We start from the raw sequence: 26,286 nt of genomic DNA, 5'->3' as shown, positions 1-26,286 counted from the left end.
CTTTGGAACAATGACCCCAACCCTTGGAAGCTGTTTCCTGGGTGTCCATCCTCAAGCTTTGAACTAGAATAAAAATCATATTTCCTTTCTTTTTTCTTTTTTTTTTTTTTTTTTTTTTGAGACTAGGTCTCTGTCACCCAGACTGGAATGCAGTGATGCAATTATAGCTCACTGCAGCCTCAAACTCCTGGGCTCAAGTGATCCTTTCACCTTGGCCTCCCAAAGTGCTGGGATTACAAGCATAAGCCAACGTGCCTAGCTGATATTTTCTGAATCTCATTATTTAAGGTTGACACAAGAGTCGTAACTCAAAGAATCAATTCTTACCAATGCTTTTCTCCTGCCAGTTTGAATTTGGAAAGGGACAAGGAAAAATTTTACTCTCCTCTTTCAACCAGGCACTACAGACAGAGATCCAGAAGAGTTCACTTTGGTAAGAATTCCTACCTGTGCCTGCTTTTATTTGTTCTCCCAGGATCCCATCTTTAGGCTTGAGAGGATCTCATCCTTGTCACCAGAAACTGTAGGGGTGGCAAAACTCCACTTCCATCCCTAGGGTCTCAGCTGGGTCCAAGAATTAAATTGACATATGACAGGTTAACAGGAGAAAAGCACACAAATTTATTTATATGCTATTCTACATCTGATTTCTGTTCTCTAATCTTGCTCACAGAGTCCCTAAGGCTAGCCATTACATTTATTTATAAATAAGGGGCGCTGGAGTGCGGTGACGAAATCATAGCTCACTGCAGCCTCAAACTCCTGGGCTCAAGCTATCCTCCCACCTCAGCCTCCCGAGTAGCTGGGACTACAGGCACATGCCACCCACCACACCGGTCTAATTAAAAAAAACAAAAAAATTGTTGAACCGGGGTCTCACTATATTGCCCAGACTGGTCTTGAACTCCCGGACTCAAGCAAGCCCCCCTTGGCCTCCCAAAGCACTGGGATCACAGAAGTGAGCCACCACACTCAGTCCCACAAATGTATTGGGTACAAGTTTTACATGGGTTGGGAACCCTCATAAGGACATATGAAGACCCAAAGAAGAAGTTAGAGTCTGTTACTTATACACTGAATTGGACAAAGAATAATAAGTTATGAAGAAGCAACTAAATTATGTGGGGAGGCTTAAAAGATAAGAGTGTTTTAACAAGGTTTGTACAGAATTCTCTCATTTCAGTTTCTCATCCTTGAAGATAAGAATGTTGCATCTTTCACATGGCAACTTCATCTCTGCATTTAAGAAATAGCACAGGCTGGCTGGGCGCGGTGGCTCACGCCTGTAATCCCAGCACTTTGGGAGGCCGAGGCTGGTGGATCACGAGGTCAGGAGATCAAGACCATCCTGGCTAACACAGTGAAACCCCATCTGTATTAAAAAATACAAAAAAATTAGCCAGGCGTGGTGGCGGGCGTCTGTAGTCCCAGCTACTGGGGAGGCTGAGGCAGGAGAACGGTGTGAACCTGGGAGGTGGAGCTTGCAGTGAGCCGAGATGGCGCCACTGCACTCCAGCCTGGGCAACAGAGTGAGACTCCATCTCAAAAAAAAAAAAAAAAATAGCAGAGCCCAGGTGGGGTGGCTCACGCTTGTAATCCTAGCACATTGGAGAGGTTGAAGCAGGTGGATCACTTGAGGAAATGAGTTTGAGACCAGCCTGCCCAACATGGGAAAACCCCCCCTCTACTAAAAATACAAAAATTAGCTTAGTGTCATGACGCACGCCTGTAGTCCCAGCCATTCGGGAGGCTGAGGCAGGAGAATCACTTGAACCCAGGAGGCAGAGGCTGCAGTGAGCCAAGATCACGCCACTTCACTCCAGCCTGGGTGACAGAGCAAGACTCTGTCTCAAAAATAAAAATAAAAAATAAAATTAAAACAAGCTATTCAGCCATGAAAAGTCATAGAGGAATCTCAAATGCATATTATTAAGGGGAAGAAGCCAGCCTGAAAAGGCTATATACTCTATAATCCCAACTACATAAGATTCTGCAGGCCAGGCGCCCCGCAGCTGACGCCTGTAATCCCAGCAGTGTTGGAGGCCGAGGCGGGCAGATCACGAGGTCAGGAGATCGAGACCATCTCGGCTAACACGGTGAAACCCCATCTCTTCTAAAAATACAAAAAAAAAAAAAAAAAATTAGCCAGGTATGGTGGTGGGCACCTGTAGTCCCAGTTACTCAGGAGGCTGAGGCAGGAGAATGGTATGAACCCGGGAGGCGGAGCTTGCAATGAGCCGAGATCATACCACTGCACTCCAGCCTGGGTGACAGAGTGAGATTCCGTCTCAAAAAAAAAAAAAAGATTCTGCAAAAGTAAGACTGGACTATGGAGACAGGAAAAAGATCGGTGGTTGCCAGGTGTTAACAGGGAGGGATAGGCAGGGCACAGAGGGTTTTTAGGGCAATGAAACTATTCTGTATGATACAATAATGGTGTGTATATGTGTCATTACACATTTGTCCAAACCCACAGAATGTACAACCCGAAGAGTGAACCCTAATGTAAACTATGAACTTTGGGTGATAATGATGTGTCAATGTAGGTTAATCGATTGTAACAAACATGACCCTCTTGTGCTGGATGTCAGTAGTGGGAGAGGGGGCTACACGTGTGTGGAAGGAGGAAGTATATGGGAACTCTGTACTTTCTGCTCAATATTGCTGTGAACCTAAAACTGCTCTGAAAACTCTTTTTTTTTTTTTTTTTTTTTAGATACAGGGTCTTGCTATGTTGCCTCCTAGGTTCAAGCTACCCTCCCAACTCAGTTTCCTGAGTAACTGGGACTACAGGCATGTACCACCATTCCCAGCTAATAAAGTCTACTTTTTTTTTTTATGCCTTTTTTTTGTTTATTACTACATGAATATTTTCAACATATATAATTACTACATGTATACGTTTAACATAAAAAATATGGTTATACTGAGAAAATATGTACTATTTTGAAGCCGGGATCAAATGCTTTTCATTTCTATTATGAATATATTTTTATATATGATGAACTCAATTTACTTTTTTCCCAACCTTATCAGTAGACATGTAATCATATTGTTTGTTAGTTCTTACTTATTTTCCACAATCTTAAATAACTATGAACACTGAATATAAATTATTAAAATATATGATCCTGTTCAGTGGCTCCAAAATAATTATAAGCAATCATCTAAATCTACTTTTGCAGCATTCTGATGTCTGTATCAGTTGGTGGCCTAGTCTCAGCTTGACACCACAAAGATTATTTTTGTTTGGGATGTTTTAATTTTTGCCAGAAACCTGTCAAGACAGATTTTAAAAGTGCCCTATGGTTTTTTCTTAAATTTGATTGCTACAATTAAGATACAATAACGCTCTCATGGGGTGTGTATTGCACTCCTGTGTGGGTACACTGAAAACAATTCATTTATACATTATCTATTTTGCAAAGCCAGTTGCAAATATTTTATTATACTTATTTGCATAATTCTCTCATCAATAAAAAAGATGCATCATTTGTCTTCTCTCTAGAATTGGATGATGCCAGAGAAGAACTAGTTCTCTGTAGAGGTAGCCACTTTTTTCCTGGTATAGCTTTCTTCTCCTGGCAAAATTAAACATTTTGGCTGCATCTTAAATTCTTGAGTCATCTGCACCAGGCTCCAGTAAAGTTTATGGTCTTCTAGGAAATAGCAGATTAGTTCGGTGACATGTACGGCAGCGTAGACAACTGAAAGCAGTTGAGCAGAAGGCATGCTCACAAGTAGAATACTTTAAAAAGTCAAATGTGACGCCACAGCACTCCAGCCTGGGTGACAGAACGAGACTCAGTCTGCCTGGGGTGTTCCCCCTCCGGTTCCTTGCTCTCGTGGAGCCACGGACCCTGCTCGCTGCGCCAGATGTTGGGGTCCGCGTGTTTCCTAAACAAAGGAATGAACACACAAGACAACACAAGACAAGACAAACATGGCGGCCGCCCCGAATGGCGCGCCTAAAGTCTACTTTTAAAAATCACTTTTCCATAAACATAAGTGTTTATTTGTGGACTATCAGTTCTATTCCATTCATCTATATGTCTACTCTTATGTCACCACCACAATCTTGATTACAGTCATTTCATAGTTTAGAAATCAGGAATTGTAAGTCCTCCAAATCTTTTTCAAAAGTATTTTGGCTATTCTGGATCCTTTGCATTTCCACATTAATTTTGATGATTTCTGCAAAATAGGCAGTTGGGATTTCAATAGGAATTGCACAGAATCTATGCAACTCCTGAATCTGTAGACCAGTCTGGGGAATACTGCCATTTTATATTTAAAATCTTACAGTCTATGAACATGGGATGTCTTTCCATTTATTTATGTTGCCTTTAATTTCTTTTTCTTTTTTTTTTTTTTTTTGAGACAGGGTCTCACTGTGTCACCCAGGCTGGAGTGTAGTGGCACAAACATGCCTCACTGCAACCTCAACCTCCCAGGCTCAAGCAATCCTCCCACCTCAACACCAACCCCCCACTCCCAGTAGCTGAGACCCAGGCGCATGCCACCATGCCCAGATAATTTTTTTACCTTTCCGTAGAGGTGAGGTCTCCCTATGTTACCCAGGCAAAATACCCAAGTATTTTGGCTATTCTGGATCCCTTGCATTTCCATATGAATTTTTTTTTTTTTTTTTTTTTTTTTTTTTTTTGAGACGGAGTCTCACTCTGTCACCCAGGCTGGAGTACAATGGTGCCATCTCAGCTCATTGCAACCTCTGCCTCCAGGGTTCCAGCGATTCTCCTGCCTCAGCCTCCCAAGTAGCTGCAATTACAGGTGCCCACCACTTATTTTAATTTATTTATTTAGTAGTTTTGGAGACAGGGTCTTGGTTTGCCACCTAGGCTGGAGTGCAGTGACAGGATCATAGCTCACTGCAGCCTCAAACTCCTGGGTTCAAGCGATCCTCTCACCTCAGCCTCCCAAAGTGCTGGGATTACAGGTGTGAGCCACTGGGCCTAGCCAAATACTGTATTTTTTATCAACATTTGGTTGAAAAACATCTGTGTATTAGTAAACCTGTGTTGTTCAAGAGTCTGCTGTGCTTTGCTGGGGATTTCTACATCTATATTCATAAGGGATTTGGGTCTGTGGCTTTTTTTTCTTGTGATGTCTGTCGAGTTTGGTGTCAGGGTAATCCTGGCCTTGTAGAATGAGTTAGAAATTATTCCCTCCTCTTTTTGTTTCCTGGTGGTTTATCTTCACTGCATCACTGTGGGGTTGCTCTGTGTAACTGTCTCACTCAGTAGTGAGTGAAATATCCCTGGAAATGTACAATTTACTGCATTAGCCCGGCTTAGTGTCACATATCCATTGCATGTTGGTGCCTGTGGCAGAAGGTGTCACACCTTCTCCAGGTAGATAAAAAGTCAACACTCCAAAACACTGGACACCAGCAATATGGTGGTCATTGATAAGGCCTTGGGGGAGCTCCCATCACAAAATTGCCTAAGCCTCTGGCCTGAAGTGCCTAGACTTTTGTGGTGACATTTCAGGACAAGGGACGTCTGCTCAGGCAACACAGGGATGGGGTAAGGAGGCTACCATCCCACCGGAAGTGGGAGCCATCTGAGAAGTTCCTCAAGACAATACCAGCCAAATATTAGAAGGTATTGGCATTCTGGCCGAGGCAGCATGTTCCAAATTAGCACTATGTTTTCTGGGAGTACATCATCCTGTCACCAGCCCAGCTGGACAGGCTGCAGATGCTCCTAAGATCCCATTCCACAAACCACACATAAGCCTGAACACATGTCTAGTATAGCGTTCTGGGGAGGCCAGGAGCCATGGTTCATCACAGCCTTTTGGGAGGCCAAGGCAAGAAAATCGCTTGAGTCCCAGAGTTTGAGACCAGCCAGGGCGACATAGTGAGACCCAGTCTCTAAAAAAAATAAAATTAAAAAATTAGCCTGGTGTGTTGGTGCTGCCTGCCTGGGGCGTGGGGCGCTGGGATGCAGTACTCAGGACACAGTGGCTCACTGATAAACACAAGTGTGGATCTGTTATTGGGGTCCTATAGGGCCCTCCTGGTTACTGCCAGAGGCACCTAGGCTAGGAGGGGCTACCACTGGGGTCTGAGGAGGTCTAGTCCCCTACCGGAGGGCTGTGAGGTTGGTCCCAGAAACTGCTTGCTCCCTTGCAGGATGTGGTAGCGCAGGCTCAAAACAGCCAGCGTGCGTTCCCCCAATTCGCAGAACTCTCTCAAAAGGCTGCAGTCTCTTGCCAACCTGTGAGGGTGGCTGACTGCCACCCCACTGTAAGAGTAGAGGTCAGGGACTGCCCCAGGCCACTCCGGCAGACCTGTGTCTTCATTTAACTCACTGTGCCTGAAGGTCACATGACGGTGCTGCGGGGTCTGTCTGGGGCCCAGCTGGGTGGGGTTCACATACTGGGGTGAGGGATCAAGAAGGGTGTCCGCTGCAGTGGAAAGAGGGCGGGCTGCGGACTTTCAGACGTCGCCCTTAACCTCCCGAATGACCTAGGCTAGTCACTTAGCCGGTGGTCTGACCTCCATCTGTGAGTGAGTCACAGTCACAGGGCTTCCCTAGACCCCGGTGAGCTCCCGTCATGACCTTGCGAGGTCGGGGCAGGGTGGGCAGGGTGAAATATCTGGGCGTGTGGCAGCGGGTGGGGCCGCGCGGGGGGCCTGGAGGTGGGGGCGGGCCCTGCGCTTGGCAGCGGCGCCGGCAAACTGGGCGGGCTCAGAGCTCAGAGCCGAGGCAGCTGCGGCGGCAGCAGGTGGGTTGCAGCGGATCCTACGCGGGACCGGGAAGGGGACAGGGATGGGGACGGGGACGGGGACGGGACGGGGGACGGGCTCAGGCCCAAGAGCAAGCGAAGGCGCAGGTGTCCGAGGACGGGGGCGCGGCGGAGCTGGCTCTGGCAGCAGCGGCGTGTCGGGCATGGGGAGGTGTGCGGGCCCAGGGCGCCCCTGCATTCCGCCCGGCGCGGCGCGCGGATACCCCAGTCTGGCCACGGTGGCGGGGGCGGGGGCGGGGTGTGTGTGGCCGCCACTGTCTGTGGCAGGTGGCTGCCTGGGCCACGCCCGCCCCGACGCAGAGCCGTGGCTCCTGTTCCGGGTCGGCTCTACTCTGGGGAAGCCTCGGTTTCATCTGGCTCTGGGACCCCACCACTGAGCCGTTCCCAGTCTCTCTCCCAGCTTCACCTGGAGCTGCTCCCTCCCCACCCCACCCAGCAGGTGAGTAGGTGGGGCCCCACCAGGCCTCCTCTGCTGCCTGGGATGCAGACAGGATCTCCAGGCTTCCTATGACCTCCTGCCCACAGGCTCTGACACCGGCCCCATTCCAGCCCTTCAGCAGGCCTTCGATTCGGGTGTCCAGGTCCGCAGGGCAGGGAGGGAGAGAGGACTGGGGGTGGTCAGACCAGAAGGGATGGAAGGCCGGCTGGGCATCCTGTCATTCCCCTCTGGCCCTAGCAGGTTCCAGTAGCTGGCTCGGTGCTCTTCTCGGCCACCTGCCATGGCCCGGGGGCTGCCTAGCATGGCCAGCCTGGCTCGCTTATGCCAGAAGCTGAACCGCCTGAAGCCGCTGGAGGACTCCACCATGGAGACGTCACTGCGGCGCTGCCTGTCCACACTGGACCTGACTCTTCTGGGCGTGGGTGGCATGGTGGGCTCGGGTCTCTATGTGCTTACAGGTGCTGTCGCCAAGGACGTGGCTGGCCCTGCTGTGCTCTTGTCCTTCGGTGTGGCTGCTGTGGCCTCCCTGCTGGCAGCCCTATGCTATGCAGAATTCGGGGCACGTGTGCCACGCACGGGCTCTGCCTACCTGTTCACCTATGTATCCATGGGCGAGCTGTGGGCCTTCCTCATCGGCTGGAATGTTCTCCTCGAATACATCATTGGTGGTGCCGCAGTGGCCCGCGCCTGGAGTGGCTACTTGGACTCTATGTTCAGCCACAGCGTCCGCAACTTCACTGAGACCCACGTGGGTTCCTGGCAGGTGCCCCTTCTGGGCCACTACCCGGATTTCCTAGCTGCTGGCATCATCCTCCTGGCCTCTGCCTTTGTCTCCTGTGGAGCCCGCGTCTCTTCCTGGCTCAACCACACCTTCTCAGCCATCAGCCTGCTTGTCATTCTCTTCATTGTCATCCTGGGCTTCATCCTGGCCCAGCCTCACAACTGGAGCGCTGAGGAAGGCGGCTTTGCACCCTTTGGCTTCTCCGGCGTCATGGCTGGCACTGCCTCCTGCTTCTATGCTTTCGTGGGCTTCGACGTCATTGCCGCCTCCAGCGAGGAGGCCCAGAACCCACGGCGGTCCGTGCCTCTGGCCATCGCCATCTCACTTGCCATTGCAGCTGGTGCCTACATCCTTGTCTCCACCGTGCTAACCCTCATGGTGCCCTGGCACAGCCTGGACCCCGACTCAGCGCTCGCAGATGCCTTTTACCGGCGGGGCTACAGGTGGGCTGGCTTCATCGTGGCAGCTGGCTCCATCTGCGGTAAGAGACTTCCTGGGCAGGGTGGCAGGGAAAAGAGCAGGGGGGGGGGGCTCTGTCCTCAGATTCACCTTCACCTGAGGCTGTTTTACTAGTTGCATAATAGGGCAAGGAAAGTGCTAATTATTAGATACTCTTCACTTCAAAAAAATTTCTTTTTTTTTTTTTTTTTTTTTTTGAGACCGAGTCTCGCACTGTGTCACCCAGGCTGGAGTGCAGTGGCGCGATCTCGGCTCACTGCAAGCTCCGCCTCCCAGGTTCACGCCATTCTCCTGCCTCAGCCTCCGAGTAGCTGGGACTACAGGCGCCCGCCACCACGCCCGGCTAGTTTTTTGTATTTTTAGTAGAGACGGGGTTTCACCATGTTAGCCAGGATGGTCTTGATCTCCTGACCTCGTGATCCACCCGCCTCGGCCTCCCAAAGTGCTGGGATTACAGGCTTGAGCCACTGCGCCCGGCCAAAAAAATTTCTTCAGAAACTTTTTGGACGGGACCTCCCCACACATGGTCCATAGCATGTTAGTGCTGGGCATGTCCTTATAGATTATTTCCTAGGCAGAGGGACTCAGCTCTGATCAGATGCTCCAGTGGGCCTGTGACCTATCCCAGATGTCCTGTTCTTGGGCAGAGCACTGACAATCTATTACTCCTACACACACTCATGCTTACTCTGAGAGCCCAGACAAGCTCATGCCCATGTTCCTAAGGAACCACCCGTGCACCGACCCCCAGCAGAGGCCCCTGGTGGGCTTCTCCGCCATGCTGACCCTCCCCACTCTCTCTGCTACAGCCATGAACACTGTCCTGCTCAGCCTCCTCTTCTCCCTGCCACGCATTGTCTATGCCATGGCCGCCGATGGGCTCTTCTTCCAGGTGTTTGCCCGTGTGCATCCCCGGACACAGGTGCCTGTGGCAGGCACCCTGGCATTCGGGCTTCTCACAGCCTTCCTGGCACTACTGCTGGACCTGGAGTCGCTGGTTCAGTTCCTGTCCCTTGGCACACTCCTGGCCTACACCTTCGTGGCCACAAGCATCATTGTGCTGCGCTTCCAGAAGTCTTCCCCGCCCAGCTCCCCAGGCCCAGCCAGCCCTGGCCCCCTGACCAAGCAGCATAGCTCCTTCTCAGACCACCTACAGCTAGTGGGCACTACGCACACCTCCCTGCCTGAGCCAGGGGAGCTGCAGCCAGCCCTGAGGCCCTACCTGGGCTTCTTGGATGGGTACAGCCCTGGAGCAGTGGTGACTTGGGCACTTGGCGTTATGTTGGCCTCAGCCATCACCATAGGCTGCGTGCTCGTCTTTGGGAACTCGACCCTGCACCTCCCACACTGGGGTTACATCCTGCTGCTCCTGCTCACCAGTGTCGTGTTTCTGCTCAGCCTCCTCGTCCTGGGGGCTCATCAGCAACAGTATCGGGAAGATTTGTTTCAGGTACCTCCCCCAGCCAGCACCCACTCGTGCTCTGCCCAGACAGCTGCCTCCCCTTCCCCCACTGCCATCCCAGAATGAACAAGGCTCACAGGGCTGGGGAGGATGGCACACCCATCCCGCACCCCTTTCTGCATGGTGAGTGAGCACATGTCTCCACAACCTCCTGAGAGGGAGAAAGGCTGTATGGATTCCCGAGAAAGTGGGCCCTGGGCTGGCAGATCTTTCCTGCAGCCCGGTCCAGCCCTGCCCTGCCCCTGCCTCCTCAGATCCCCATGGTTCCCCTGATTCCAGCCCTGAGCATCCTCCTCAACATCTGCCTCATGCTGAAGCTGAGCTATCTGACCTGGGTGCGCTTCTCCATCTGGCTGCTGATGGGTGAGTGGGGGCCAGGCTGGGACCGGGGTCAGGAGGAGGGCAAAGAGGACAGGAAGGGCTGGAACCTGTACCTCAGGCTCATGCCCTGCCTCCTGCCCTGTCTAGGACTCGCAGTGTATTTTGGCTACGGCATCCGGCACAGCAAGGAGAACCAGCGGGAGCTGCCAGGGCCAAACTCCACGCACTACGTGGTATTCCCCAGGGGCAGCCTGGAGGAGACAGTGCAGGCTGTGCAGCCCCCTAGCCAGGCGCCAGCGCAGGACCCCGGCCATATGGAGTAGCTGGTCAGCCCACACTTGCCCTGCTCTCCCACACCTGCTTGGGAGGCCAGAGAGGCCGGACAAGCCAGGAGCCCCTTCTGTTGTGGGCAGCCTGGGTTTGCAGGCCTGCGCAGGCTGGGGCGTCCTCAGGACCTTAGGACTTTGTCCAGGAGCTGAACTTCAGGTCTTCAGGAGTGGGCCTTGGCCGATGCTGGTGCCGTGGACTCTGCCCAGAGCCTTCTTGTTTATGATCAGCTCCAACTACCTGGGCAGGTGTGGTGGGGTGGACGGGAAGGCCCACAGCCCAAGGGATCCATAATAATAATTGCTTGGCCAGCCATGTGGCCTGCTGGCATATCCACTGTGGCGTTCTTTATGGCACCGAGTCTTCACCTGCCCCATGGGACCAGGCAATTGTCTCCAATCCACACCAAAGATGCTGGGGCTCTCCAAAGAGTAGGTGCCAGTCCTGGGACCACCCTGAGTCAGGGACACAGGTGGGCCTGGATCCAGGTGCCCAGCTAAGAGGGGAGCCACACACACCAGGCAAGGAGGGTTCCATGACAAGCCTGGGGTCAGGCTCCCCACATCTGCTAGGTGGCAGATCCAGGGAGCAGAGCTGGGGCCCCAAGGAGGCTTCCTAGACAGGGCAGCAGGGTTCAGAGGATGGCATGCGCTTGAGGCCTGCCCAGCACAGGCACACCCACAGGGACACACACGTCCCTGCCGGCACTACCCTGGGGTGCACGCCTATGTGCAGACTGAGGCGACAGCTGTTTCTGAGCTCAGGCCCAGGCTGAGGCTCTCTTGCTGTCTCTGCCCACTCTTCAAGGGCTTTGAGGTGAAAACAATGTGGCCCTCAGGCTCCGACATGGGTGCGCAAGTGTCCAGGCCTGTTCCAGTTACCTTTTAGCCCACCCGGTAGCTGCAGGGCCTCAGTCTTCAGGGGTAGAGTCCCCAAGTCCACCCTGCACTGCCCCACTGGTCTCCCCATGGCTGTGCCATGTCTACCATAGATGCCCCCCAACTTTCCAGTCCTGCCTGTAAGGACTACACAGGAAGAGGGTGGCTTTGCTGGCTTTACTCCACGACTTTCTCCAGCCATGACATCAGCTTTCTCTGGGCCCCAAGGAGAATCAGGTGCATGTGCCCCTCCTTGGATACCCAGGCCTCAGGGGCCACACTCTCCCACCCTAGCCCTTCAGAGCCTAGCTCCCAAGGGACATGGCTCTGGGGACTGAGAGGCAGCAGGGACCCCAGGCATTTTACTGAGGCTCCAGGTGGCAGATGATTCCAGATGTCAGCCCAGCCTCAGCCCCACCCCTGGCCCTCCACAGCATGCCCTCATCACCAGGTACCCACAATGGAAAGCAGCCCCTTGCCTCCCTGGGTTGGACAATTAGAATTCCCTGCCCTGCCCTGGGACCAAGAGGAGAATTCCAGCTGCAAAACCCAGCCAGCCTGAGGGAGATCTCGGTGGTGGTGTTTGGAACCATTCCTTCCAGCCACTCCACCCAGCCTGGGATCAGAGACAGGGCCTCCCTCAAGCAGCTGCGCTCAGACAGCTTCCTAAGTATGACTTCTGTGGCTGACTTCTGTGGTTCCCCGAGGCAGCATCCTGCTAAGGCAGGAGTCAGGGGAGAGACTGTCTGCTGGGGTTCAAGGGTGGAATTCTACCCCTAATCCTCAATCATCTCAAGGATGAGATCCCCAAGCAGGGCCCCACCCTCCCCAACCCCCAACTCTCAACCAGCAGGGAATGGCTACGGGCTTCAGGAATGGGCTGGCAAGTGGGTGTCAGAACTTGGACAGGGCCATCCTGGTGTCTGTGTCTGACTCCCAGCAGCAGTGGCCGTGGGTGCAGGTGCTGAGATCTGTCTAAGGCACTTGGCCAGTTGGGCTTGGGATGCAAGGGCCAGCTCACTCCACACAGAGTTGGCGGTTGCCTTCGGGGCCTTTGCCTGCAGACGAGGACAGCAGGTCAGGGATCCAGCCAACTTCTAAGTGTGGCAGAACCCAGAGTCCAAGCAGAGTGACCTCAGCTCACCTCCTCATACTTTGTCCTCCAGTAGAAATGGGCTTCTCTATCCACATACAGCAGCAGCAGGTCACAGATAAAGGTGACCTGGGAGAGGCAGGGCCAACCCATGTTCCAGCCCCCAAGCCTGCTCTCCTGCCACTTCCCCAGCCTGCACCCCGAGATTCAATGTGCAGGCACCGGAGCCTCCAGCATGCGTTGGACACACCCTGGTCAGCGGCACTCACCGCAGCCTGCAGGTGCCCACAGTGCTTGCACTCACCACGCCCAGCCAAGCTGCCCCGGTGCCCAGTGTGACGGCCATGGGGATGAGCCCGAACTTCCCTGCCTGAGAGAGATCTGAGCTGAACCTCTCAGCCCACGACTGTCGGCCTCATGCCTCCTCCAGCCCTGTCTGCTTTGCCGCCTCCCATCCCCGGCCTGACCCCTACCTGTGCCTACCTGCCCGGTGACGAGGATGTCGAAGCGGATTCCGTAGAGTTTGAGCAGGGTGCGGGCCTCCACACCCGGTTGCTCCCACCAGTAAGTGGCTGTCCTGCGGGCAGGAAAGAGGGCTCTGGTGGCCTGCTTTGCCCACCCACAGGTGGGGCTGGCCCTGCCAGGCCTCTGTCCAACTTATCCATTGACTGTAAACCCCAGCCCAAGCCTGAGTCCTGGGTCTCAGCCCTGTGTCATTGGTGAGAAAACAGAAAAAGCAAACCAAGACCTGTCCCTCAGAAGTTCCCTGCCTGCTGAGGGGATGGGGGACAGAGGAGTCCCTAAACAGACCCGGCAGCGGGGATGTGAAGGAGCAGGCTCAGGGCTGAGGGATTCCAGAGATGGGAACGCACTTTTCCCTGGGAACTGGGGTAGGCTTCCTGGAGGGGACATGAGACTGGGCCTGGAGGAACATGCACACAAATGGTTTGCCAGCACAGAGGTGGGGGGAACAGGATATGGGTGGGAGCCAGCCCCGCATGGTTTCAAAGGGCTCGGGAGGTTGGGGAAGCCAGACCAGACGGGATGCAGTGAGCTGTGTTGAGGGGCATCATCCCCAGGCCTGGTGGCCGTGTGTGCCTGCCTGCATGACGAGGTGACACTCAGTGGCAGAAGGATCCAATAAATCTGCTTAGAAGACTCAAAGACATGATAATAAATGCAATTTAAGAATCTTGAGGCCAGGTGCGGTGGCTCAGGCCTGTAATCCCAGCACTTTGGGAGGCTGAGGCAGGTGGGTCACCTGAGTTCAGGAGTTCAAGACTAGCCTGACCAACACGGTGAAACCCCATATCTACTAAAAACACAAAAATTAGCTGGGTGTGGTGGCATGCACCTGTAATCACAGCTACTTGGGAGGCTGAAGCAGGAGAATTGCTTGAACCCGGGAGGCAAAGATTGCAGTGAGCTGAGATCAGGCCACTGCACTCCAGTCTGGCACCAACAAGAGCAAAATTTCATCTAAAAAAAAAAAAAAGCCAGGCATGGTGGCTCATGCCTGTAATCCCAGCACTTTGGGAGACCGAAGTGTGTGGATCACCTGAGGTCAGAAGTTCGAGACCAGCCTGACCAACATGGCAAAACCCCATCTCTACTAAAAAGACAAAAATTAGCCAGGCATTGTGGCACACACCTATAATCCCAGCTACTCCGGAGACTGAGACTGGAGAATCACTGGAACCTGGGAGGCAGAAGTTGCAGTGAGCCAAGATCACGCCACTGCACTCCAGCCTGGACGGCAAGAAAGTGAAAACTCCGTCTCAAAAAAAAAAAAAAATTTTAAATTAAAAATAAATAAATAAATAAAGGCCGGGCGTGGTGGCTCATGCCTGTAATCCCAGCACTTTGGGAGGCCGAGGCAGGTGGATCATGAGGTCAAGAGATCGAGACCATCCTGGCCAACATGGTGAAACCCCGTCTCTACTAAAAATACAAAAATCAGCCAAGAATGGTGGCACACACCTGTAGTCCCAGCTACTCGGGAGGCTGAGGCAGAAGAATTGCTTGAATCTGGGAGGTGGAGGTTGCAGTGAGCCGAGATTGCACCACTGCACTACAGCCTGGCAACAGAGCGAGACTCTGTCTCAAAAAAAAAAAAAAAAAAAAAAAAAAAAGGGCCAGGTGCAGTGGCTTACACCTATAATCCCAGCATTTTAGGAGGCCGAGGCGGGTGGATCACCTGAGGTCAGGAGTTCGAGACCAACATGGTGAAACCCTATCTCTACAAAAAAATATAAAAATTAGCCGGGCATGGTGGTGGACACCTCTAATCCCAGCTACTTAGGAGGCTGAGGCAAGAGAATTGCTTGAACCTGGGAGGCAGAGGTTGCAGTGAGCCGAGATCATGCCATTGCACTCCAGCCTGGGTGACAAGAGTGAGACTCCGTCTCAAAAAAAAAAAATCCTTGAGCGCATCCTAGATTGGAAAGTACAAAGGTTTAGGATCACTGTTGGCACAGCTGGGGAGCACTAAGTATTAGATTTATTCTGCCAGCCTGGAAGGTGGGTCACACCTGTAATCTCAATACTTTGGAAGGCTGAGGTGGGAAGCTGATCACTTGAGGCCAGGAGTTCAAGACCAGCCTGGTCAACATAGTGAGACCCCGTTTCTATACTGTTTTTTAAAAATTAAAAAAGATTTACTCTTGCTAAATGTCTTTCTTTCTTTCTTTTCTTTCTTTTATGGCATCTCACTCTGTCATCAGACTGGAATGCAGTGGCATGATCATGGCTCACTGCAGCCTCAGTCTTCTGGGCTCAAATGATCCTCCCACCTCAGCCTCCTGAGTAACTGGGACCATAGGCATCTGCCATCAGGCCCAGCTAATTTTAGAAGTATTTTTTGTAGACATGGGGGTCCCCCTATACTGCCCAGGTTGGTCTCAAACTCCTGGGCTCAGGTGATCCTCCCGCCTCAGCCTCCCAAAGGATTACAGGCATGAGCCACTGCACCCAAAGGTCAATTTCTTGAGTGCAACAATAAGACAGTGGCTACATGGGGAAGGTCCCTGTTATCAGGACAATGTTGAAAAGGGTGAGTGTCCGGATGTCTGCCACCTACTTTCAAACAGTTCCGTTTGAAATCTAAACATATCCAGTTCACTCCAGACAGGGAAAAAGAAAATGTGGCCAGATGGTAACATAAAAACTGGTAAGCCCAGATGAACGTATATGGGTGTTCATGGTACTAATCTTAAGTTTGTCTAGAGTTTTTTAAAAAAATGTTTAGGTAAAAGCTGAAGGGAGGCCAGGCATGGTGGCTTACATCTGTAATCCTAGCCCTTTGGGAGGCTGAGGTGGGTGGATCACCTGAGGTCAGGGGTTTGAGACCAGCCTGGCCAACATCGTGAAAACCCATCTCTACCAAAATATAAAAATTAGCTAGGAGTGGTGGTGGGCGCCTGTAATTCCAGCTACTCGGAGGCTGAGGAAGGAGAATCGGTTGAACCCGGGAAGCCGAGGTTACAGTGAGCCAAGATCGGGCCACTGTACTCCAGCCTGGGTGACAGAATGAGATTCTGTCTTTAAAAAAAAAAAAAAAAAAAAAGCTGAAACGAAGAAGGGGATGGTAAAAAGGAAACCCTCCATTGCTGTGGTGGGGAGATACTAGAGGCAGGGTGGGGTGGAGGAGGGGCTGACAGTGAGGAGCCTGAGCTGGGCAGGGGCCCGGGACAGATGGGGTGGAGGGCTCAGGACTTGGGGGAGCAGGATGGAGCCTGTGCTGGAGGATGTGGGGTTGAGAACAGCTCTCTCCTGCTCCTGGGAGCCCCTCGCACACCAGTGGAATATCCAGAGGGCTGGGCCTGGGTGTGGTCTGTCCTGACCGCCACAGGGAGAGGGCGATGGGCACAGCAGCTGGGCACTGGGAGCAGTGGGGCCGCACCTGAAGTTGTAGCTCCTCTCCTGCAGCTGGAAGGAGTAGTGAGTCCGGCAGCCGGAGTCCCCAGTGTCCAGGTCGCAATCCCAGTGAACCCTGATGCCCACAGAGCCACCCTGCACATAGCACACAGCTGTTCCACTGGTGGATGGGCCCGGGACCCTCTCCCAGAGCCCTCCGGGAACCTTGCCCCCAACTCGGCACCCACCAGCAACGCCAGGTCCTCGAAGTTCCCTCCAGCCTCGGCCACGAGGTCCCCAATGCGGAACACAGGACAGTAGGGGCTGAGTTGTGGTTCATAGCGGCAGTACTTAAAATAGGTGGGGTCCCAGGTCTCCAAGGCATTGGACCTGGCGGGGGTGGGGGAGGTCAGACGAGGTAGGAGACAAGGAGGGTCTTGGGGCAGATGAGACCCACTCTGCTTACTTAGAGAAGTTGAACTTGCTGAAGGTGACCGTGTTTTTGATGAAGAGTGTGAAGTTCTGGGCCTGGGCCAGCAGGGGCCTCCTGCAGGTGGAAGGGAGGTGACAGCCTCTGCCAGGCCTGGGGCCCTGCGCCGGTGGGGGTGGGGGATTGTGGGGACACTTACGAGGGCACAACGCCACTCTCCACTGGGCACCAACTCCAGATCTCACAGGTCCTGTGGGTCCCATTGAACACCACACATTGGCCTGTTTTTACGCCTAGAAAAACAAAAGATGAACTCCAGACCTTCAAATCTCCGCAGGGCTGGGGAAGGCGTCAGCCAAGGGGTTGTTGGCAGAAAGAGAGATGCAGGGACAGAGGCGAATGGGGCCTGCACTCAGGAGCCACCCAGGATCCCAGGCCAGCCCCCACCCTGCTGGGGGCACTGGAAGACAGAGCCCACAGTTACCGTGGCTGTGCGTGCCTCTCTCCCCTTCGGGGCAGTCCTCGTCGACCCAGCAGTTAGCCAGTGGGACGGAGGGGTGCTGAGGTGGGCAAGAGAGCAGTCACCGATGGCACAGGGGATGTCTCCCCTCCACAGCCCAGTCTCAAAGGCAGGGAGGTTCAAGGTGGGAAGGACAGGCCCCCTTCCCACCTTAAACCTCCTCACCACCCTCCCACCAGAGTACCCTGAGTCTGGGGCCACACAGGAAAGCTGGAGGGTGCAAATAAAAGGAGGTGGTCAGAGGAGGGAGCAGAGCAACGCCCTGGCCAGATGAGGGTACAATGCTGTATTTCAAAGACAAAGGGAGACCTCTTTCCTCTTTTTTTAAAAAATTTATTTTTAGTGATGCGGTCTCACTCTGTTGCCCAGACTGGAGTGCAGTGGTAAGAACGTGGCTCACTATAGCCTCGCCCTCCTGGGCTTAAGCAATCCTTTCACCTCAGTTTTTCCAGTAGCTGGGACTACAAACACACACCGCTGTGCCTGGCTGATTTTTTAGTTTTTTTTTTTTTTTTTTTTTTTTTTTGTAGAGATGGAGTCTTGCCATGTTGACCAGGTTGGTTTTAAACTCTTGGCCTCAAGCAATCCTTCTGTCTCAGCCTCCCAGGGTGCTGCGATTAAAGGTGTGAGACAACGTGCCCTGCCCTTCCCTCCTGAGAGTTCTGTCTGTGGTGGACACGGAAGTGATTCTTCCAGGTCTACCTCCTCTGCTCCAATCTGGATGACAGATTAGGGAAGGTGAATATACCTTGGGAGGGTAAGTTTTTGATGCCCGAAATGGGGGCATAACTGACAAAGATCAGGGCCCTAGAGTCAGGGGCTTGGGTATTAAAGCAGGACCCCACACCCTTGCTGAGGGGCCACAGCCTACTCCTTTCTGCTCGCTCTTCTGTAACCTGGGGACATTAATGCCTGCACAGAGGCATAGGACTATGGGGCTCTGGCAGAAGGGGAGGACAGGCGAGCTTTCTGGGGTCCCAGACCCAAGAGAGGAAGGCACCCTTGAGCACCAGGCACTCTCCCAGGCACGGTTCTGCCCCGGCTGAGGATGGACACTGCTGCCCAGGGCACTCAGCTCAGGGGCAGCAGGAGGAACACCAGCACCAGGGGCTCAAGGAAGGCTGAGCGCCTCTTAGAAGCCAGAATGAGGCAGTGGGAATTTCTGAAAGACAGGGCCATCATGATTGGGTGGAGGGTGGAACAGAGCCACATGCTCTGCTTCTTTGTTCCTACCTATGTCCTGTGTCTGCCTCTCCTCTCCACCCCAGCTGGGCTACCGTCTCCTCCAACTAGACCCCACAGTGACTACCAATGGGGCCCCCACGTCTCCCCCTACCCTCATCCACCTATCCCCAGCAGCCCAAGTGGTGCATCCCACAATGTGCAGGAGATTGAGCACCCTGCCTCTGAGCCCATGTGTGGCTCTCTTCTGCTCCTCTCATCAAGTTTAGCTCCTGCCAGGCACGGTGGCTCACGCCTGTAATCCTAGCACTTTGAGAGTCCAAGGCGGGCGGATTGCCTGAGCCCAGGAGTTCGAGACCTGCCTGGGCAACAAAGCAAGACCTCATCGCTACAGGGAAAAAAAAAAAAAAAGTTTAACAATTAGCTGGGTATGGTCACTCCCGCATATATAGTCCCAGCAACTCAGAAGGCTGAGGCAGAAAAATTGCTTGTGCCCGAGATGTCAAGGAGGCAGTGAGCTGTGATCACACCACTGCATTCTAGCCTGGGTGACAGAGCAAGACCCTGTCTCAAAAAAAAAAAAAAAGAAAAAAGAAAAGAAAAAAAGAAAACAAACAAAAACAGTTTGGCTCCATAGTGGGGCTTACAGGGGCCCCTGAAATCCTGAACTACCTTCTTCCCACCCCAGTTCAAATATTCACTTCAGCTCCACTCAGTGGCTGATAGCCCTAAAGGCACCTCACCTCACATAGCTCAGCGCCTTTGCCCACCAAGCCCCCTCTGTGTGGACATCCTGCTCCAGCCAAATCCACCTGCTCACCGGCTTCTCCTCACCCTTTTTTAAGATTCTGCTCATCCGGACGTGGTGGCTCATGCCTGTAATCCCAACACTTTGGGAAGCCGAGGTGGGTGGATTACCTGAGGTCAGGAGTTCGAGACCAGCCTGGCCAACATGGCGAAACCCTGTCTCTATTAAAAATACAAAAATTATCCGAGTGTGGTGGCTTGTGCCTGTCGTCCCACCTACTTGGGAGACTGAGGCAGGAGAATTGCTTGAACCCAGGAGGTGGAGGTTGCAGTGAGCCGAGAGCATGCCACTGCACTCCAGCCTGGGTGACAGAGTGAGACTCCATCTCAAAAAAAAAAAAAGATTCTGCTCAAGTGCAGCCCTGGGTCCCCCACCTACGGCCTCTGTCCCATCATAGGACCTGCCACCTTGGCTGGGCTGTCCACGCAGGTGGTCCTTGAGGTATGGGAGATGGAGTTTTGTGAATTCAGCATAGCTAGCCCCCTGGCCCAGTGGGGAGGCTCAGTGGTGTCTGCTGAGGGAGGTGACACTAAAGGAGCACGGTGCATGTACAGGAGGGCTCAGGCGCCAGGATCCCGAGAGGAGCTGGCAGAACTCTGGTCTTCTGGGAAAGCCAGGTTGTCAGATCTGATAATGACGACCCAGCCCTGACATTTCTTTTTTTTTTTTTTTTTTTTTTTTTTTTGAGACGGAGTCTTGCTCTGTCGCCCAGGCTGGAGTGCAGTGGCCGGATCTCAGCTCACTGCAAGCTCCGCCTCCCGGGTTTACGCCATTCTCCTGCCTCAGCCTCCCAAGTAGCTGGGACTACAGGCGCCCACCACCGCACCCGGCTAATTTTTTGTATTTTTTAGTAGAGACGGGGTTTCACCGTGTTAGCCAGGATGGTCTCGATCTCCTGACCTCGTGATCCGCCCGTCTCGGCCTCCCAAAGTGCTGGGATTACAGGCTTGAGCCACCGCGCCCGGCCTTAGCCCTGACGTTTCATGGGAAGAGCCAGAAGTGTGCTTGCAGACAAAGAGGAATTGCACAGATTCTGAAAAACACAGACCCACGGATCCAGCCAAATTTCAGAACAGTCTACAAACTGAATATTAAACAGACACCTGAGCATTAAGAAAGGGAAGGACATTGTGTGGGTTCACTAAGAGTAAGCACATCCTGCCGGGCGCAGTGGCTCATGTTGGGAATAGGCCCCCAAAATCTGGTCATAAAGCGGCCCAAAACTGGCCGTAAACAAAATCTCTGCAGCACTGTGACATGTTCCTGATGGCCATGACGCCCACGCTGGAAGGTTGTGGGTTTACCAGAATGAGGGCAAGGAACACCTGGCCCACCCAGGGTGGAAAACCGCGTAAAGGCGTTCTTAAACCACAAAGAATAGCATCAACGATCTGTGCCTTAAGGACATGCTCCTGCTGCAGATAACTCGCCAGAGCTCATCCCTTTATTTTGGTCCATCCTTTTGTTTCCCATTAGGAATACTTTTAGTTAATCTATAATCTACAGAAACAATGCTTATCACTGACTTGCTGTCATAAATATGTAGGTAAATCTGTTTAAGGCTCTCAGCTCTGAAGGCTGTGATACCCCTGATTTCCCACTCCACACCTCCGTATTTCTGTATGTGTGTCTAATTTCTCTAGCGCTGCTGGGTTAGGGTCTCCCCGACCAAGCTGGTCTCGGCAGGCTCACGCCTGTAATCCCAGCATTTTGGGAGGCCAAGGCGGGCAGATCACCTGAGGCCAGGAGTTCAAGACCAGCCTGGCCAACAAGGTGAAACCCTGTCTGTACTTAAAATACATAAATTAGTTGGGCGTGGTAGTGGGCGCCTGTAATCCCAGCTGCTCAGGAGGCTGAGCAGGAGAATCGCTTGAACCCGAGAGGCGGAGGTTGCAGTGAGCCAAGATCAGGCCATTGAACTCCAGCCTGGGGGACAAGAGCGAGACTCCATCTCAAAAAAAAAAAAAAAAAAAAAAAGAGTAAGCAATCCTTTGTGCATATTTCCAACTACAGACATGGGATGTCTCCAGCAACTGTGCTAGGACTAACCACCAGGGCTCAGGGAACAGGTATCTGCACAATGACCCTCCAGCCCAGGAAGCAGGTAAATGTTGGACTTGTTTAAAGAAAGATGTCACTGTGGAAGTAAACTTTCGGGACTGTGTCCTGAGTCTCAATAGTTCAAACAAAATTCACAGCTGGAGAGAATGAGCGTGCTCTGTGACAGATGCAGGATCCCAGGGACATCTCCAGGCAAGGGGTAAAGGTGAAATATCAGGGGGAGAATCAGTATTTCTGGATCAGAAATGAAGAAGAACAAGGTGGGGGACTCTGGCTTGACCATGGTTGACGTAAAAACTATCCAGAAATCAGGGCTCATGCCTGTAATCCCAGCACTTTGGGAGGCCGAGGCAGGCGGATCACAGGGTCAAGAGATCAAGACCATCCTGGCTAACACGGTGAAACCCCGTTTCCACTAAAAATACAAAAAAAAATTATCTGGGCATGGTGGCAGGCGCCTGTAGTACCAGCTACCTGGGAGGCTGAGGCAGGAAAACGGTGTGAACCTGGGAGGCGGAGCTTGCAGTGAGCCAAGATCGCGTCACTGCACTCCAGCCTGGGTGACAAAGCAAGACTCCATCTCAAAAACAAAACAAAAATATCCAGAAATCATAAGCAACCCTGAATTCACCATGAGCAAGAGTGTGCTGTGTTGGCTCACAAAGATGAAAGCTGCTTCAGGACACATTAATAGAGGCTGGGAACACAGAAGGGGAGGTGATATTCCAGCTTGGCTCTTGCTATTAGAACCTCCCTGAGCATGTGCCCAGCTCTGGGTGTCACAATAACAACCTGGAGAGTACCCAGAGGCAGGACCAGGATGGGGAGGGTCTGGGCACCTCACGGGAACTGCTGCTGCCCAGAGCTCGGGGCACTGTCACCCACAGGCTGGGAGGCCTTAAGAAAGTGACTCAACCTCACTGAGCCTCAGTCTTCTCCTCTGAAATGCGGATCACAGGACTTCCTACCAGGCAGGGGATATATGAAGACTAAAAGAAATGATTCACACAAAGATGTAGCCCAGGACCTGGGGGACACTAAGCACATGCTGAGGCTTCAACCACCTGGGAAGGGGAAAGGGAAACACGGGTGGCCACCTGGGGCTGGTGGAGGAACGAGGGGCCTACTGGGAGGATCCTGGGCAAACTCACCTCTGGGCATCTTCCCTGAACTTGGGCTGGCGTCACAAGGAAGTTGGTCACCAAGAAGAACACGTTTTCTCCCTAGGAGGCAAATCTTAAGGTTGGCCTGGATGGGCTCGCATTGACCAGAAAGGCCGGAAGCCGGCAGCCTGGTTTATAAGGGAAGGGATGTTGGCCCCATCAAGTCATTAACCCTGTCCCCCCATAAGGCAGATTGAAGCAGAGATGGGAGGCCGGCAGGGGTTCTGGCCATTTTTGAGACCGGGAAGCCTCGTGCCCATGTCCATCTCTTGAGACAAGTTTCTTTCTCATTTGCTCAACCAAAATTTATGTGTGTGTGTGCGTGTGTCTGTGTGCATTTAGAGACAGGGTTGCACTTAGTCACCCAGGCTGGAGTGCAGTGTTATTATCAGTGCTCACTGCAAACTCTAACTCCTGGGCTCAGGAGATCCTCCTGCCTCAGCCTCCCAAGTAGCTGGGACTACAGGCTCCAGCTACCATGCCTGGCTTCAACCAGAATATTCCAACAGCCTGCTGCTTCTAGTACTGAAGATCTAGGGGAGAGCTGGGCCTGGCACCTGCCCAGGATGGAGAAGAGGTGAGTCTCCCATCCCACACACAGCAGCACTGGCACAGCAAGGGCCAGGGGAGAAGAGGGAAAGCTCTGCCTGTGGTCAAGGACATTGGAAAGAAAGGCTGACCCTCCAGTGCTGCTCATGAGAGCACTGTGAATTTGAGGAATGTATGCACAGGAAGGGAAGGTGAGGGCTGAGCAGAGGGTGGTGGGAGTGGCAGCCATTAGGATTGGGAGGAATGTGTGGACACTGTCATAGGCAGGGTTGGGGGAATTCCTGAGGGTAGAAGCAGGGGCTGCAGGCTCTGAGGATGCCTAGTGTGAAAGTTCAGCCTGGCTGCTGCGGGGTGTGCACTGAGCAGTAGGGAGGAGGCGAGAGGGGCATCTAAGGGCCCTCTAGGAGGCCATAGTCTCATGCAGGCATGGCAAGGGTAGCGGTGAAAAATCTTAGAAGGGACAGGAAGGGGTCGAGGTTGAGTCACGGATCTGGCTGAGGCACTAGTGGATGTCACAGCCATCGTGACTAGTGGATGTCACAGAGGCCATGCCAGAAGAGGGAAATAATTCATCTTTGGACATGTGGGTGTGCACCTGGAAGACAGCTGTGCTCTGGGCAGGTGTTCACTGGGGCTACATACACCCTGGGCATCAGAAGAGCAGAAGTGGAAGTTGAGGCTGGGGATGAGCTGGGTGGAAGCAGGAGGGAAACACAGCCGAGCAGAGGGGAGGAGCAGCATCTGACCACAGTGCCCCAGGTCAGGGAGCAGGGCTACAGGAAGTTCCATGCCCCAGCACCCCACACCACTCTCAAGCTCAAGCCATTAGTCCCGGACACCCCCTTCTTTTGTTGGCAGTCTTTGGAAATGCAGTTTCTCTGGTCTGGCTTCTTTTTTGGGACAGGGGACAGAGTCTCTCTTTGTCTCCCCGGCTGGGGTGCTGTGGAGCCGTCTCGGCTCACTGCAAGCTCCGCCTCCCAGGTTCACACCATTCTCCTGCCTCAGCCTCCCCGAGTAGCTAGGACTACAAGCGCCCGCCACCATGCCCGGCAGATTTTTTGTATTTTTAGTACAGACAGGGTTTCACCGTGTTAGCCAGGATAGTCTCTATCTTCTGACCTCGTGATCCGCCCGCCTCAGCCTCCCAAAGTACCGGCATTACAGGAGTGAGCCACCACACCCAGCCCTGGCCTGGCTTCTTGACCAGCCCCTTTTTCCACCCTGAAACCTCCTACACATCCCTGAAAGCCCTGTCCAGGCACCACTCCTCTGTGAAGGCCTTCCTGAGAACACCCAGCTGTCTCCGGCATCACATGCTTCTCTCTGCATGGCTGCATGGCAGGTGTCCAAGCTGTCAGTGGGCAAAGGACTTGTGCCCCCATCAGCAGCACCAGGGCCCCCACCTGAGGTGGCTTCACGAAGTCAGCCACATCCCACAGCCGGTTTCCAAGTTCCTCGATCTGAGTCACGGAAACCCCTTTGAGTTTGGTGATGACGGAAATCTGGGGGTCAAGATCCCGGTCCTGGTAGCCTTTTTTGGCGAGGAGAGCCCACCTGGGGAAGAGAAGTTAGGCAGTGTGGTGTGTCCCCAGGGTGTAGTGACAGGGTCGGAGCTGGGCCCTACATGCTCAGTTCTCTCCCCACACCCTACAGGCTCCCAGCCCAACATCGAGGGCCACACCTCCTCTCTGGCCCCACTTCCCACTCCAGACCCCCTGAACGAGACAGAAGCTCCAGCCATGCGTCAGAGAGCCAGTGCCCTCGGACAATCACCTTCCCCAGCCAGCACCCACCCCCAGCCTCACTAGACCCAGCTCCCAGCTTCTAGACTCCCCTGACCCGAGATATAGCTGGTGGTCTCTCTGGGGCTACTGCTCCAGCTCTCACAGATGTTAAGGATGATGTCCTGCGCTCCCTGGGTGGGGCCGTGGGGAGGGACTGGGAAGGAGGCAGGTGGGCACACAGGACAAACACACAGCTTGCTCTTGCTCTCCTGTCTTGTATTGCCTACCTCCCCCCAGCCCCCGAACCAATCTGCCCCCTTCCCCTCCAGCCCCTAAACAGCCCAACCCTCAACTTCAACCCAGCAGGACCAAACCCCACCCCCCACCTCTTCCCCTGCCCCTCCAGCCTGGCCAAAAGCTCTTCTCTCTTACCCTACCACATAGACCACGATCCCAAGCTGCAGCAGCCTCTGCAGGGCGCCCACCCGCCAGTTCCTGGTCATCACATACTTCTCTGTCTTATAATCCAGAAGCCCCCAGCCTGTCGTAGCCCCTGGGGAGCCCATGCTGCCAGCTCCTGCTAGCTGCGGGCACATGAGTCAGCATGGTAGCTGCAGTCACAGCTGAACAGGAGGCAAAGCAGGGCCCGAGCCAGGCCAGGCCAGCGACTGTTAAAGGGACACTTCCACTAAAGCAGGATCCAGCTTCCAACACCCAGCCCTCAGCCCCTAACCCCAGCTGTCCTGCACCTCCCACCCTCCCTACATTCCCTTTGCTGGGCCCTGGTGGCACACAGAATACAGCAGCAGCTCTGTCCCTGCCCTCTGGCCTCACTTCCTGGGGTGGGAGTGGAGGTGGTGGGAGGGTGGGGAGAGACAGCTGTTATCAGTGCTGTGAGAGGAGGGCCTGAGCGCAGCAGCAGCAGGGCGGGGAGGGTGTTGAGGAAAGCTTCAGCAAGAAGTGACCTCTAAGCTGACCCTTGCAGATTTCTGAAGTTCGACAAGCAGAAAAAGATGGGGATGGAGGTTCCTGGTGCAGGGAGCAGCGTATGCAAAGGTCAGAGCATGCAAGAGAACTAACAGGCCCAGAGTGAGAGGGTGACCTGGCTCTGCGAAGTTCCCCAGGCCCTCCTGAAAAGCTGTCCCCTGCCACCTTCCCCAGTGCAGTGAGGAAAACACAAGTCCTGGAGTCAGGCGTGTTTCCCAGTCCATGAAAGGGGGGCGATGCTGGAACCCCCTAGGGAGGCAGGGAGGATAAATGCCCACAAGGGGCCCAACCCAGTGCATGGCCCGTGGCGCGTGCAGTTTACCCTCTCAGGCGAGGAGCCTCAGCTCAGGCTAGCCACGGTTTCCACGGCAACCAACAACACCGGGTTGCCGGGGCGACCGCCGCTGGGGAGCTCGTCGCTAATTGGCGTGGCCGACGCCAGTCGATGGACGCCACATTCGATTGGTCAGCGC

The 26,286-nt window shown here is 53.6% G+C and overlaps 2 protein-coding genes across 23 annotated transcripts; one reads left to right on the top strand and one right to left on the bottom strand.

Moving 5' to 3' along the window:
• Positions 1 to 3,011: 3,011 nt before the first annotated feature.
• On the bottom strand, positions 3,012 to 25,427 carry P2RX6 (purinergic receptor P2X 6). 16 transcript variants are annotated; one of them, XR_012418976.1, is made up of 12 exons: positions 25,259 to 25,427; positions 24,506 to 24,656; positions 22,542 to 22,613; positions 17,304 to 17,379; positions 17,019 to 17,112; positions 16,856 to 16,936; positions 16,638 to 16,779; positions 16,436 to 16,525; positions 13,018 to 13,111; positions 12,839 to 12,904; positions 12,586 to 12,663; positions 11,600 to 12,499 (listed from the first exon to the last, which is right to left on the bottom strand). XR_012418976.1 is itself a non-coding variant. In XM_005567913.5 (12 exons), the coding sequence occupies exons 1-12, from the start codon at positions 25,420 to 25,422 to the stop codon at positions 12,311 to 12,313; spliced, it is 1,317 nt and encodes a 438-aa protein (XP_005567970.3). In that variant the 5' UTR covers positions 25,423 to 25,427; the 3' UTR covers positions 11,600 to 12,310. The 16 variants fall into 16 exon arrangements, 11 of the variants coding, with proteins under 11 accessions (XP_045219874.2, XP_045219873.2, XP_073860440.1 ...); XR_012418977.1 differs by having other exon boundaries at positions 11,600 to 12,159; XR_012418979.1 differs by having other exon boundaries at positions 25,337 to 25,427.
• Positions 6,719 to 10,893, top strand: SLC7A4 (solute carrier family 7 member 4). 7 transcript variants are annotated; one of them, XM_074004332.1, is made up of 7 exons: positions 6,719 to 6,753; positions 7,175 to 7,213; positions 7,300 to 7,355; positions 7,454 to 8,475; positions 9,263 to 9,903; positions 10,170 to 10,278; positions 10,384 to 10,893. In XM_074004332.1, the coding sequence occupies exons 4-7, from the start codon at positions 7,494 to 7,496 to the stop codon at positions 10,557 to 10,559; spliced, it is 1,908 nt and encodes a 635-aa protein (XP_073860433.1). In that variant the 5' UTR covers positions 6,719 to 6,753; positions 7,175 to 7,213; positions 7,300 to 7,355; positions 7,454 to 7,493; the 3' UTR covers positions 10,560 to 10,893. The 7 variants fall into 7 exon arrangements, with proteins under 7 accessions (XP_073860433.1, XP_045219871.1, XP_073860431.1 ...); XM_045363936.2 differs by lacking the exon at positions 7,175 to 7,213 and having other exon boundaries at positions 7,672 to 8,475; XM_074004330.1 differs by lacking the exon at positions 7,175 to 7,213.
• Positions 25,428 to 26,286: the final 859 nt, after the last annotated feature.

This window comes from Macaca fascicularis, chromosome 10 (assembly GCF_037993035.2).
Source record: "Macaca fascicularis isolate 582-1 chromosome 10, T2T-MFA8v1.1".
Taxonomy (NCBI): Eukaryota; Metazoa; Chordata; class Mammalia; order Primates; family Cercopithecidae; genus Macaca; species Macaca fascicularis.
The sequence above is the reverse complement of the archived record's forward strand: the minus strand, read 5'-3'. Positions and strand labels throughout refer to the sequence as shown.

Bases quoted from the DNA above. Each gene is read 5' to 3' on its own strand.
- SLC7A4 (XM_074004329.1), top strand. From the start codon at position 7,494: ATGGCCCGGGGGCTGCCTAGCATGGCCAGCCTGGCTCGCTTATGCCAG. The intron at 9,904-10,169 runs GTACCTCCCCCA...CTGCCTCCTCAG, and splicing joins ATCGGGAAGATTTGTTTCAG to ATCCCCATGGTTCCCCTGAT. The intron at 10,279-10,383 runs GTGAGTGGGGGC...TGCCCTGTCTAG, and splicing joins CTCCATCTGGCTGCTGATGG to GACTCGCAGTGTATTTTGGC.
- P2RX6 (XM_005567913.5), bottom strand. From the start codon at position 25,422: ATGTGCCCGCAGCTAGCAGGAGCTGGCAGCATGGGCTCCCCAGGGGCT. The intron at 24,657-25,258 runs GTAAGAGAGAAG...TCTCTTCCCCAG, and splicing joins ATCGTGGTCTATGTGGTAGG to GTGGGCTCTCCTCGCCAAAA. The intron at 13,112-16,435 runs GTGCGGCCCCAC...TCCTGCCCGCAG, and splicing joins GAGAGGAGCTACAACTTCAG to GACAGCCACTTACTGGTGGG.